General features: G+C 36.1%; 1 protein-coding gene across 1 annotated transcript; it reads left to right on the top strand.

The window, feature by feature from the left end:
• Nucleotides 1-905: 905 nt before the first annotated feature.
• On the top strand, nt 906-9503 carry ramp2 (receptor (G protein-coupled) activity modifying protein 2). The gene is made up of 6 exons (XM_056453903.1): nt 906-1009; nt 1984-2048; nt 3094-3148; nt 7613-7642; nt 7778-7943; nt 8043-9503. The coding sequence occupies exons 1-6, from the start codon at nt 955-957 to the stop codon at nt 8290-8292; spliced, it is 621 nt and encodes a 206-aa protein (XP_056309878.1). The 5' UTR covers nt 906-954; the 3' UTR covers nt 8293-9503.
• Nucleotides 9504-12339: the final 2836 nt, after the last annotated feature.

Here is a 12339-nt window from a genome sequence, read left to right as displayed (position 1 = left end):
CATACATCACATTGTATACAATGCACGATAAACAGACAAACCAAACTAAGCACAAAATCTGGCTCATGCTTTGTTGATTCTAGTCTTTCCACTTAGAGTCTCCAACTCAAATTGATCAAGAGTTGAGTTAGAGGAAAAACATACAACATCCTCAAATTAATGTACACAAACAGCAGAAGTGCTGTTAAACAAAAGTGAACCTACTGAATTTACTCCATACATTAAGTGACATTTTTACAGAGCCAGATATGTGTGACAGAGATAGAAAAACAAACATTATTGATAAGAATAATCAGGAACTATTTTAATACAAAAAGCTTAACAGTTGGCGATAAATACCTAAAGAGATAGTTCACCCAAAAATGAAAATTTACACATTATTAAATGGCCATAAAGTGTTTTCCAAATATATTTTTATTCTGTTCAATACAAAAAGTAGATATAATGATGAATGTTGAAAACCTGCAATCATTGACATTTAAGGAAAAACATATACTATGGAAGTCAATGGATTTTCATCTCTCTTCAAAATATATTCATCATCAGAACAGTGTTCAACAGAAGCAATTAACTCAAACTGGTTTGGAACAAGTGAAGGGTGAGTAAATGAATTTTCAGTTTTTGGTGAGTTATCCCTGTGAGGAAAATCTGACAGTTCCACATCCACAAAGTACAGCCATGACAAAATACACTAACCCCCAAACAAAGAGACCAATGAATAAATTACAATCGAAAGTGATGGTGAAGAATATGTGTGTACAAAAGAAATTTCTAGAGACAGATGATGGCAACATTTAGATATATCAGTCAACCCTGTCTGTAATATCTCTCCATTTGTGAATCCACCACCCCTTTAAGGAAATGAGCACTTCCTGTTGTTTTAATAGAGCTTTCCTGTTGAAGAGTTCATACATTCATGGACAGACAGCAGAACCAAGCCTGGATTAAAGCAGAATGGCCAGCTTACTTACACCTACGTCAACACCAACAGGGAACCTTCTGTTTTGGGGTAAGTAAGACTTAAAATCTCAGAATAAAATAATTATGAGTGCTTAAAACTTAAAATCAGAGGCAAAAGAAGATGCTTGAACATGCTCAAAGACTGAATAAAGAAGCATTGTATACCTTTTTTGTATTTTGATATATTTCTGATTATTCATATACAGTATATGTTTATATATTGTATTTATATTAAAATATTTATTGATTTATGTATCATTTTTTTAAATGGAATATATGCAACAAAGACCACATTCATGCAAAGTTATAGCTATTTTTAAACTAAAGAAGTTAAAATAAGTCTAATAGCCCTCCTGAATTATTAGCCACCGGTATATTTGTTTACCCAATTTCGGTTTAATGCAGAGATTTTTAAACACATTTCTACATATAATTTAGAAAAAAAAGTATTTATTTTATATTCTCCATGATGACAGTACATAATATTTTGCAAGTAATAGGCAAATCATTGTATAATGATGGCTTGTTCTGTAGACAATCTAAAAAATGGTTAATAATTTTGACCTTAAAATTATTATTTTTTAAAAATAAAATAAAAAACTGATTTTCTTCTAGCTGAAATAAAAAAATAAGAATTTCTCAAGAAGAAAAAAATATTATAGAAAAATATTATGAAAAAAAAATCCCTTGTTCTGTTAAACATCATTTAGGAAATATTTGAAAATTAAAAAAATTAACAGGAGGGCAAATTATTTTGACTTCAACTGTATAAAATACTATTGATTTCTTCAAAATGCTGCTTTTAAAAGTCTGAAGTCTGAGGAAATGATTGTGATGATCCAACTGGACTGGACAAAGGGAGGATGTGCACATTTGCTCCCTCTTCATCTCCTCCCTTCCTGCATCTTTTTCCATGTCTGTCAATATTCCCTTTGCTGTCTAAAAATGACAAATTTGTCAGCGTGTTTCAAAAGCTCAGTGTGATTCATGTGTTTAACGCAAAGTTCCCTTTTTTCACAACAGTCTGTCTGTGTGCAATGGTCTCAGGTTTGCAGACTCTGGTACCAAATGGACAAAAACACTCTGTGGTGAGATGTGCTGATTTTTTTATATGTTCAGTTTAATTAATTTATTATGAACTTTCAATATTAATATTTATTAACACCATTGTGTACAGAAGATAATGTCATTCATAATAGTTCATAAAAAAATTGCCAACTATATTTAGAACAAGAACTGTTTCATAACATTTTGAAATGGTAAAAGAAAGCTGATTTAAGAATCACTGTCCAGCCACAAAATACCATTTAATATTAAATACTTTGCCATTTATCTTAAAACAGGTAAGTTTTACCCATTAGTCTGCATATAAATTATTTTAAAATAAAATGTTCTATGACCACTCATAATTTATCTTATTAAGAACAAGTCTAAATAATATGTTCTTACTATTTTTATGCTTATATTGAAGAAAAAATATTAACCGTGCAGTGAAATTATAACTATTTTTTAAAGTGATGTTTAACATTGCAGGCAAAAAAATTCCTATTATATTTCTTATTTACTTCCTTTAGTTTGGCTGGAGCAAATACAATAGTTAAATGAAAATTTCTATGGTCAATATTAGTCCCCTTAAATGAACAGGTCACCCAAAACTTAAAATTCTCTCATCATTTTCATATCCTTCAATTGTCACAAACCCGCTTGTGTTTCTTTTTCTTTATTGAATGCAAAAGAAGTCATTTTGAAGAATGCTGGAAATCTGTAACCAGTGCCTTCCAATGTATTTATTTTTACACTTATGGAAGTCAATGATTACCGGTTTCAAACATTCTTCAAAATATTTCCTTTAGAAGGTCTAATAATTTAGTCTTCAGCTGTCTCTGTTATGCAGAATGACAAAGGAACAAAACAAACCAAACACATTTTGCATGCATGCTTGCACTTTTGATTCCTATAAAAAATATTTTTGTAAATTTGATTTAATGTCTCATTTTGATAAATTACTCCCCCAAAAATATAACTCCAGCCTAAAATTTTATTGCCCATTAAATGCGCTCTACTTGCTTTAAAGGTTCTTTTTGTGAACCCATCCTCTGTGTCCCATGAGCATTTTTTTTTTTTGTCCTCTAGAAGGTGACTGTATCGACCTTGCCGACAGTGCAAACCACTGCATTCACCAGAGCAGGTGAGCGACACAGCTGCACAAATATGACAGACTTATCAGATTTTCTTTTGTTTTTTTGAGTATGTTTGTTCAAACAAACCCTACCGTGAGACTGTTTTCAGTGTATGGATTTATTCAGTGCTTATCAAGCTGCAGCATGGAGTTATACGTATTAACAAAGAAAAGCAACAGAGTAAAAGTTAGGAAGCGACAAAGCTGATAACTGGTGAAAACAATACTGTGTTGCAATTCTACATTGTAACGAGAGCTTTTGTTGACGCTTCAAATCAGACTTTTTTTTATATTTATATTCTCTAGGACAAAGCGTAAACCAACTGTTGCAGAATGAGATTTGAATAAACACATGAGCACAGAGAGATTTAGATTGGCTTGCTAGGAAAAAGTCTGTATTGTTCTGTTAGTGCCATGCACATTTAAAGTTCAAAAACATGAACAGAATACTATCTGCAAAACATGCTCACACAATACATTTATGCTGTTTTAATATGCTTGTTTTTGCTTATAAACACTACCTGACAAAGGTCTTGTCACCTATAAAAATTTTAGGAACAACACATGATAACTTGACTTCTAGTTGATCGTTTGGTTGCAGAAGTGTCTTATATGAAAGGCAAATTCCTCTAGATTACGCTTATTTTACCAAAATAAAATATGATCATGTCTTGATTTAATTATTTAATTAGGACAGTAAGGTCTGACTTTGCTTTTATCTTACCCCAGACATGCTCAATAATGTTCATGTTTGGTGATTGGGCTGGCCAATCCTGGAGCACCTTGACCCTCTTTGCTTTCAGGAACTTTGATGTGGAGGCTGAAGTATGAGAAGGAGCGCTATCCTGCTGAAATATTTGCCCTCTCCTGTGATTTGTAATGTAATGGGCAGCACAAATGTCTTGATACCTCGAGCTGTTGATGTTGCCATCCACTCTGCAGATCTCTCGCACGCACCCATACTGAATGTAACCCCAAACCATGGTTTCTCCTTCACCAATCTTGACTGATTTCTCTGAGAATCTTGGGTCCATACGGGTTCCAATCGGTTTTCTGCAGTATTTGTGATGATTGGGATGCAGTTCAACAGAGGATTTATCAGAAAAATCAAATAATTATTTAATGCTTTTACAGCTGGGATTGATGACAAGACTTTTGTCAGGTAGTGTACATTGAATGGATATCTAGATCATGGCAAGTTGCGTTCTTCCATGTTTATGACACACTCAGCGCACAATGCAAACCAATGAAATCACCACAGAAACAAAACCATTTTATGGTAATACTTTTTGAAAATCATCTTACAAACACACAAATAAAATGGACTACATGCCTAAATATTTTTATAAAAAGGCTCTTTGTTTGTCTGACAGGCTGAAAATATTAGTTCCATAATTTTCAGTCTCCAGTGCTAAAGTGGAACCCGCTAATGAGCACTTAAAATTTCTTGCAAATCAGTGTATATAAGATATCATACAATAAAGATACTATAGATACTATGGGGTTAAGGAGATAAAATCCTCCAAATACTGTACTGTGACAGCACACTCCCATTCTCTATAGAAATAAACATGACTTGACTTTATTGTAGGAAGCCAGTCTCAATCTCAGAAGTCCTGAAACTCATCTGACTTTAAAAATCACTTGGTTTGGAAGTAGGGTTGCTAAAGGGTGTGTAAGATGAAAGCTTTCCAGTTGACTTCCTCCATTGGTAGTCTGGTTGAAGACAATTTCACATGGTCAACAAGCCTAGAAGTGTTACGTAAACTTGTCCAGCCCACCCTCAGCCCTGGGTTCACTTCTTTCTCCTTTTCTTTGAAGTGAATGAGCTGAGATTTGTTTCATTCACAGCTGGGCCAAAAGTACGGCCCTTTAGCACAGATGGCAAACTCTGATTATATTGTTTCCCGAACTCGATCTGTTTAATATGACCCAGTTATTCTTAAATGTGTCCGTTCCACCAAGCAGCTTCGCTCTGCCCCTAAATGTTCACTTATGTTTCCTGTTTGGAAACAGATGCGAAAAACGCAAATAAATCAGAACCACTGAGCCGACGAGGAATCAACCTGAGAGAAATGGAGTGTTTTTTTAAAGGGGGAGACCCGTTTGCAGATGTGCATCTGGTCTGGGTGTGCTCGGCTCAAAAAGATCCGCGCCTCAGGGAAACAGCAATCTCCTTAACACAACAGCGCTTTACAATATCAAGAGTCAAGACTAGAACTGAGAACTAGTTCTTATGAAGACACAGATCTGATTAAACAAAAACATCAAAGGACTTTCGTGATACGGTTCTGAACATGGATCCTGTGTGTGCTATTAAAATAAGCCAAGTGTTTTCATTAATACTCACCACAACACCGCGACTTATTTCAACTACACTAAACTTTCCAGCAAACAACTCTCATGCAGAACGAATGATTCTGATTAGGTTCTGAGAGGTGAATCAACAACAAACATCATGACAGATGTGATATGTTGATCTGACTTTTCACATGAATACACTTCACTGGTTTTCCTCAGCTTTTGCTGCTGTTGCTCATCTGCTTCAAGGTTTGAAGTGTTGTTAGTTCAGTAGTTAAGTTGCTCTTGCCTTTCTATCAGCTGAAACAGTCTGGTGATTCTCTTCCTCTGGCATCAGCAAGGCATTTGCATCGGCAAATTTGCCATTCACTGAAATAATTTATCTGTTTCTGACATTTTCTGAAAATCCCAATAGATCATCAATTTCTGAAATATTCAGAGCAGCCCGTCTGGCAACAACAACCACTAAGTTACTTATCATCTTCTTCAATATGATGCTTGACTAGACCACTTCTACATGTCTAAATGCACTGAGTTGCTGCCAAGTGATAGGCTATGTCTGAAATCGCATACGTCCACACTATATAGTACACTAAAAACTCATAGAATTCATAAAATTTGAAAATACCCGGATGACTTACTACTTCTGGCAAGATTCTGAAGTGCGCATCCGATGCATGCTACACTATCCCATGATACCCCGCGAGAGAAATCACGAATAGGAGTGAAGCGACGCAACTGACATGGGTAGCTTATGTGATCATGACAAAATGGTGGATATAGTACATCTGAATTAAATTCATTCAACTGAGATTTATTTTCTAATGGTCGAATAGTACATTTAAATTCAAATTCAGTACCTACTGAGTAGTGGGTGATTTCAGACGCAACCATTGGCTGATTAGATATTTAATAGTTGAACAGGTGTAGCTACAAAGACAAAAACAAAGGTTTTTTACATAATTTTGACACTCCTCCCACAATAATGTAATCAATCAAGCAATTAATAATGATATTATTAATTAAATTACATTATATTACTATTATTATTATTCAGATGGCCAAATTCTGACTTTTGAGGAAATATGCTGCAGGGTCAAAACCGTCGATATTATTAGACATTATAAGCAGGCCTATAGGTTTCACTAAAAACTCACACACATTGTTTTTTAGTCGTCAAGATAGAGGTTTTCTTTCATTCACCTTCGTAATTGTTAAAGTTTTGTTCCTCGCCTCTGGCTTGCTTGCTTTGGGATTTGTGGAGCTGCGCATCGATGGATTTGCTCTTCAGTGTTTAGACTTTCAGCAGTGAAAATTAAACCAAAACTCTGAACACTGGACTTAAGCAGTTTCAATTTACTACAACTTCTATGTTAAGCTGACACAATATGCATTGTAAAAGCGCAATAGAAATAAAGATGAATTGAACTGAATTTTAGACAGCTTGACTTTTGGTGACCTCTAAAAAGCTTGACCTCTAAAAAGTCTGTGAAAACTCGTTAAAAGCATTTTATTTTCTGTTAGAAGAGAAAGGGAGAGAGAGAGAGAGAGAGAGAGAGAGAGAGAGAGAGAGAGAGAGAGAGAGAGAGAGAGAGAGAGAGAGAGAGAGAGAGAGGCGGAGCTTTATTACGTGGGAAAATTAAAGCGTTCTCGGTCAGCAGCTTTTCGAACATCTGGTAAGCGCGGTTCCGCATATGGTGACGGCGCATCACCCGCTTCCACCCGTCGCGTTTCCTGTTATGCCTCGCGCTCCTCGGTGTAAAAGTTCAGGCACATTCAGCGGCGGCGTGAGAGCAGCTCGCCAGCGCTCGTTGCTCTGATATGAGGGTATCGTTCAGCTTCTTTGGCGTCTTTCTGTCTTTTCTCTGTGGTAAGTTGTGTGTGCGTCGACAACTTAAGCTTTCAATTAAACCCGTGTTAGACAATGCGGTGCGTGACAAATGTGTGTTTTCAGGATGGGGATGCCATAAAAGATTATGTCGTAAAATATTTATTGACGTACATTGTAATAAGATGATCAGCCTACAGTAAATTATCACATATGCAGTCGATTAGGAAAGTTTTTTTTTCTATAATTGTTATTATTAATTTTAATAACCAAAATGTTAGTAGGTATAATTTAATTGCAATATGTTTGGACACATCAAATAGCCCTTTTACTTACATTTTTAGATCCTGTCCATGGAAATGGAGGAACAATTGGTATGTACATAAGTTGTTATCATGCTATTTCAAAAGAGATATTTATGTTAACCTGAATAAATGCAGTATACAAAATCCACTTAAGTAATTTACATTGACTTATATTTATTATTATTGATTTCATTTATATTACAGGCTGCGCTAATAAGGGCGGCTGTGAAATATACTGCTCATTTTGTGTGAATATGACAGCTCAAGACTGCTATGAATGGCTGGTGAATCACTGGTGTAATTATAATTTTATTGTGGCTATGGACTCCATAAACAGTACTGACTGGTGTTCACTGGAGAAAGTAAAAAGGTAAGCTAAAAGGTTTCATTCATTGAATGACATTAGTGTACATGTAATGCTGTAGATGATGACACTCTTTCTTCATCTGTCTCTCTCTCTCTCTGACAGTGCTTACAATAATTTCACAATGTGCACCGAGACTGTTGCTGACTGTCTGCTGGTTCCCTGGCCAAATCGATTTGTAGAACACAAATTTGTGGATATCCATGCAACCTATTTTCACGATTGTCCCACAGAGGCACTGCGGGATCCCCCTCCCAGCATCATCCTTGCCCTTGTCATGACCCCCATATGCCTAATTCCTGTTATGGTGGTCCTAGTTGTTCTCAAGACTAAAAATGGAGACAGAAGGTCATGAAGAAGAATCCAGATGCAAGAAAATTGTTTCTATTCATTCATCAGCTTCATTTCTTCTTCATTCTGGATGGCATCCCACCCTGGGATAAAGTGAATGTGCACATGGTTATCTCTAGGTTAATATCATCCAGAATGGAGGATGAATATTTGTTTTTGGGGATGTCCACTGACTGGAAAAATGTTACTGTACTTTAGTGAAATAATTGGTGGTTGGAAATGTGTATTTATCATTCACTCACAAACAAGATGCATTACCAACAATTTACAGTATTAGTATGAAAATCACATCTCTAAATATCATATATATATGTTTTGTTGTCTTCATTCTGTAAATCCACATAAATGTGAAACGGAAAGAAGGTTCATTTGAAACATTCAGATGCACTGTGTTCATAAACAACTGTACAAAACAGACAACACAGAGCTACAAACAGACCTGAGCTGACTGTCCACTTAAACACTGTAAGAATTATTTAATCCATGTTTTAACATAGACTTCATTGTTAGTTCATTGACAAGAGCTGTTTAGCTGACTGTTTAGCATAACGCTGTTTCTATTTTGACACAAGTCATAATGACTGACTTCTTAAATTTATTATGAGGAATTAAGCATAAATGAGTCAACCTGAATGCATGGTGAAACAAAGCCAAATGAAAGTTGTCCATTTTCAACAGGCAGCTCATTGAAAATCACTTTATTTATATTAAGTTAATGATATACACGTTTTCTGAATAAAACAATTAAGATGGAAGAAAATGGAAGCCGCAACGTTCATTAACATTTCCTTTAACACAGAACTCCATTGTACTTTTCTTAGAATCCTTAAAATAGAATTCTGTATCAATGTAGTCACAAGAATATGATTGGGATTTTCATTCATTCCTTTTCTTTTCAGCAGAATGAAGCACAAACCTCTCCATCATATATTTTACGCAGCGGATGCCCTTCCAGCCGCAACTGATTGGGATTTGTGTTTAATAATTATTTTAGTAATAGAACATTTTAAATGAAGGAAAGCCAGTGTTTTCGTGACTCTTTTATAGGAGAAATCTTTGAATCTTTTCAAGTGCATGTCTACAGATTTGTTTTGGACAACTGTGTCAAGCACTTTGGAGAACCACTTTTAAGAGTCTGTGAATATTTTTATACTTTTATACTTCTCACTTTACTTTGGGAAATGTTTTTTATATAATTAAACCACACTTTACCTACTCGTTCCCTGGAAAATCTCATGATTTGTGCGATTTCTTTAAATCATGCATAATATGTAAGATTTGTGTATGAAAATATCCAAAAAACCACTGCAACAGTGTTATATAGACTCTTTACACATTTCTGGGTTTCTCAGTAGTGGAAGGTGTTATAGTTGGGAAAACTTAGAGCGCAGTGAATGGGAGAATACAACAAATACTTTTTTTTTTTTTTTTTTTTTTTTTACAATGTTATTTATTTATACATATTTTTTTTTTACAATGCTCAAATAATAATTGAAAAACTCCACATAACTCCATAAAGATGCTCAGAAAAAGGAAAAAAAAATTGTGTGAGACAGCGGCCACAGGAGAGAATAACATCAAATTCACTGTCCTGTCCCATAGACGCTGCATTAGAAATGCCTCGCACAAGCGGTAATTTGTTTTTTTGTAATTTTAAGCAAAGGTGATATACTACATACATAAATATATATAAATGTTCATACGATACATTTTTAAAAATTCCAAATATTAAAAACTTTCAGGGATTTAAGATGCTGATGACCGGTAAATGCGTCATAACTTGTGAAAAGGGTCCGTGTTTTGCTTACTTAGGTGCTTTACCTCAAAACTGTTATGAAGAATGTTCGAATCCAGAGAAATAATCCAATCTAGTGTCCTTTGTGGCCATGCTAATGATACACCCTTGGTTTACATTTGTTTTATATAAAACATGGAAACGCCAAAGATACGTCATGTGTATACTGTAAAGTTCAGCATTACTGCAGAACCCTAAAATGTATTAACCTGATCTAAAACAGTGACTTCCCCACATGATCAAATCAGGTAGAACTGCACTTGAAAGTGGCATAATAAAAGCTCTGCTGCTTTCTTGCCGTCCAACGCATGTTTCGCTTCATATTATAATACGTTTTGAATATTTTAGCTCATTCATGAAAATTATTTCTGCAGTCCCATCGGATGTAATGAAAATGACAACTCCTGTGATTCCGCATTCACGGCGTCATTAAACAATGCCTTTGTTGAGAATACATCTCCTTCAGGGGCGAAAATAACACATGGTTCCTTTAAGCTAATTGCTCGTCCTTGACAGAGAGACCAAATATTAAAGTTTAAAATTGCCCTCACGCTTGAAGGGTGGAAGTCGTGAGTTGAATGAGTACAAAAGCTGTTTATTTAGCATATGCTATAACATGTTTCAAAGAACGTCATTTACATCAATTCAAAACGCACCTATCTGATTATAACATGAACAAAAACTTATATCATCTTAAACTTGGTCTCCCAACGTGGCCAACTAAAAATACACTCGCTCTACCCATCTTAAAGCACTTCAGCAGGTATAGCCTACTTGTTACTCCCTTACCTCTTTACAACATAAATGTGACTCTTCGACTGTGAAACGTTGTGTGTTTTTGTCGGGCACTCGCTCTGGCAGGGTGTGGTGGGAACGAGAGTAATCGGCCTCCTCCTTTGTCCGCTTGTTCGACTCTCCTCCTCCAGCTCAGGTCAGGCCTGCCGCACGTCCCGCCCTCCCAAAACAGCTCATCCAATCCGGCGTCCCTCTCGCAGGTCCCACGGGACAGGACACACCTCACATCTCAACCATTCAGCCATTCACAGCTGGCCAGATGCTCCTGGCCTTTATTACTGCCAGATCTCACTGTCAGTTCCCCGGCGCTGATCCAAAACACAGATCCACATCTGTACCCTCCTCTGGCCAGCGACTTATGCAATGAAGGTCTTATAGTCGCAGTGTCAAAAAACAACAGAGCAGAATTATAAAATTCACATTTACGGATTTATTATTAGGGTGAACTTTATTCGAATGCATCGTCAAATAAATGTTTATATTAATAATTTATAAATGAGAATGTGTTGGTTTTCTTTGTTGCAAAGCATTTTTCTAAGCATGTTTAGAAAAAAAAAAAAAACGTAATTCACAGCAGCCTACTTGACTGACAGAAATGGAACGGATTGGTAAAAGGTTTCACTTGACATTGCTGCCACCCTGTGGGTAATTTAGTCGCACACTGAAGAGAAAGGATTTTTGATATTAACCCTTGTGCACTGTTCAAATAAACTACATTTTGTTATGATCAGAATGAAAACATCCACTGAATTAAACTGCTCTAAAAATGCATTCAGATCAATTTTTTTCAAATAGTTTTTGCATAAATCTGTTGTACTGATATACACTGATACACTGATATACACTGATATACACTGTGAACATCAGCTACGCTAATTATTTTCTTTATTCTCCATTTCCACCTGGGGATACTCTTCCCGAGGCCCTAAGACTATGCAGAGTCACTGATTCGATCCAAGACCAACGACGAGATGATCCCAAGGTTTCCATATCCTGGACCTGGCCGAATCCTGAGCAACTACTGCGATGGTCATGGAAGAGTGGAGAACATGAGACTGTTTCCTGTGACGCTCCAGAGACAGACGAGTCTTCGCTGAGGCCAGCTTCCAGCCTCCGCCACTGAGACTGCAGCTCTGCACAAGACGTTTGGCCAGCGGAGAAATTAAAATGGTCGTGCCCAACTGAGCCTGGTTTCTCTCAAGGTTTTTTTTCTTCACTTCCGCCTTTAGTGAAGTTTTTTTTTTCCTCTCCGCTGTCGCCACTGGCTTGCATGGTTCAGGATCTGTAGAGCTGCGCATCGTTGGATTTGCTCTTCAGTATTTGGACTCTCAGTAGTGATTATTAAACCACACTGAACTGAGCTCAACTGAACTGAACTTAAACACTACAAACTGAACTACACTGTTCCTATTTACTGTGACCTTTTATGTGAAGCTGCTTTGACACAATCTACATTGTATA

This window comes from Danio aesculapii, chromosome 3 (genome assembly GCF_903798145.1).
Source record: "Danio aesculapii chromosome 3, fDanAes4.1, whole genome shotgun sequence".
Lineage (NCBI taxonomy): Eukaryota > Metazoa > Chordata > Actinopteri > Cypriniformes > Danionidae > Danio > Danio aesculapii.
The sequence above is the reverse complement of the archived record's forward strand: the minus strand, read 5'-3'. Positions and strand labels throughout refer to the sequence as shown.

What these genes read in the sequence shown, in the direction of transcription:
- ramp2 (XM_056453903.1), top strand. Translation starts at nt 955, where the DNA reads ATGGCCAGCTTACTTACACCTACGTCAACACCAACAGGGAACCTTCTG. An exon ending in CACTGCATTCACCAGAGCAG is followed by an intron (nt 3,149 to 7,612) that starts GTGAGCGACACA and finishes TTACATTTTTAG; the next exon opens with ATCCTGTCCATGGAAATGGA. An exon ending in TGGAAATGGAGGAACAATTG is followed by an intron (nt 7,643 to 7,777) that starts GTATGTACATAA and finishes TTTATATTACAG; the next exon opens with GCTGCGCTAATAAGGGCGGC.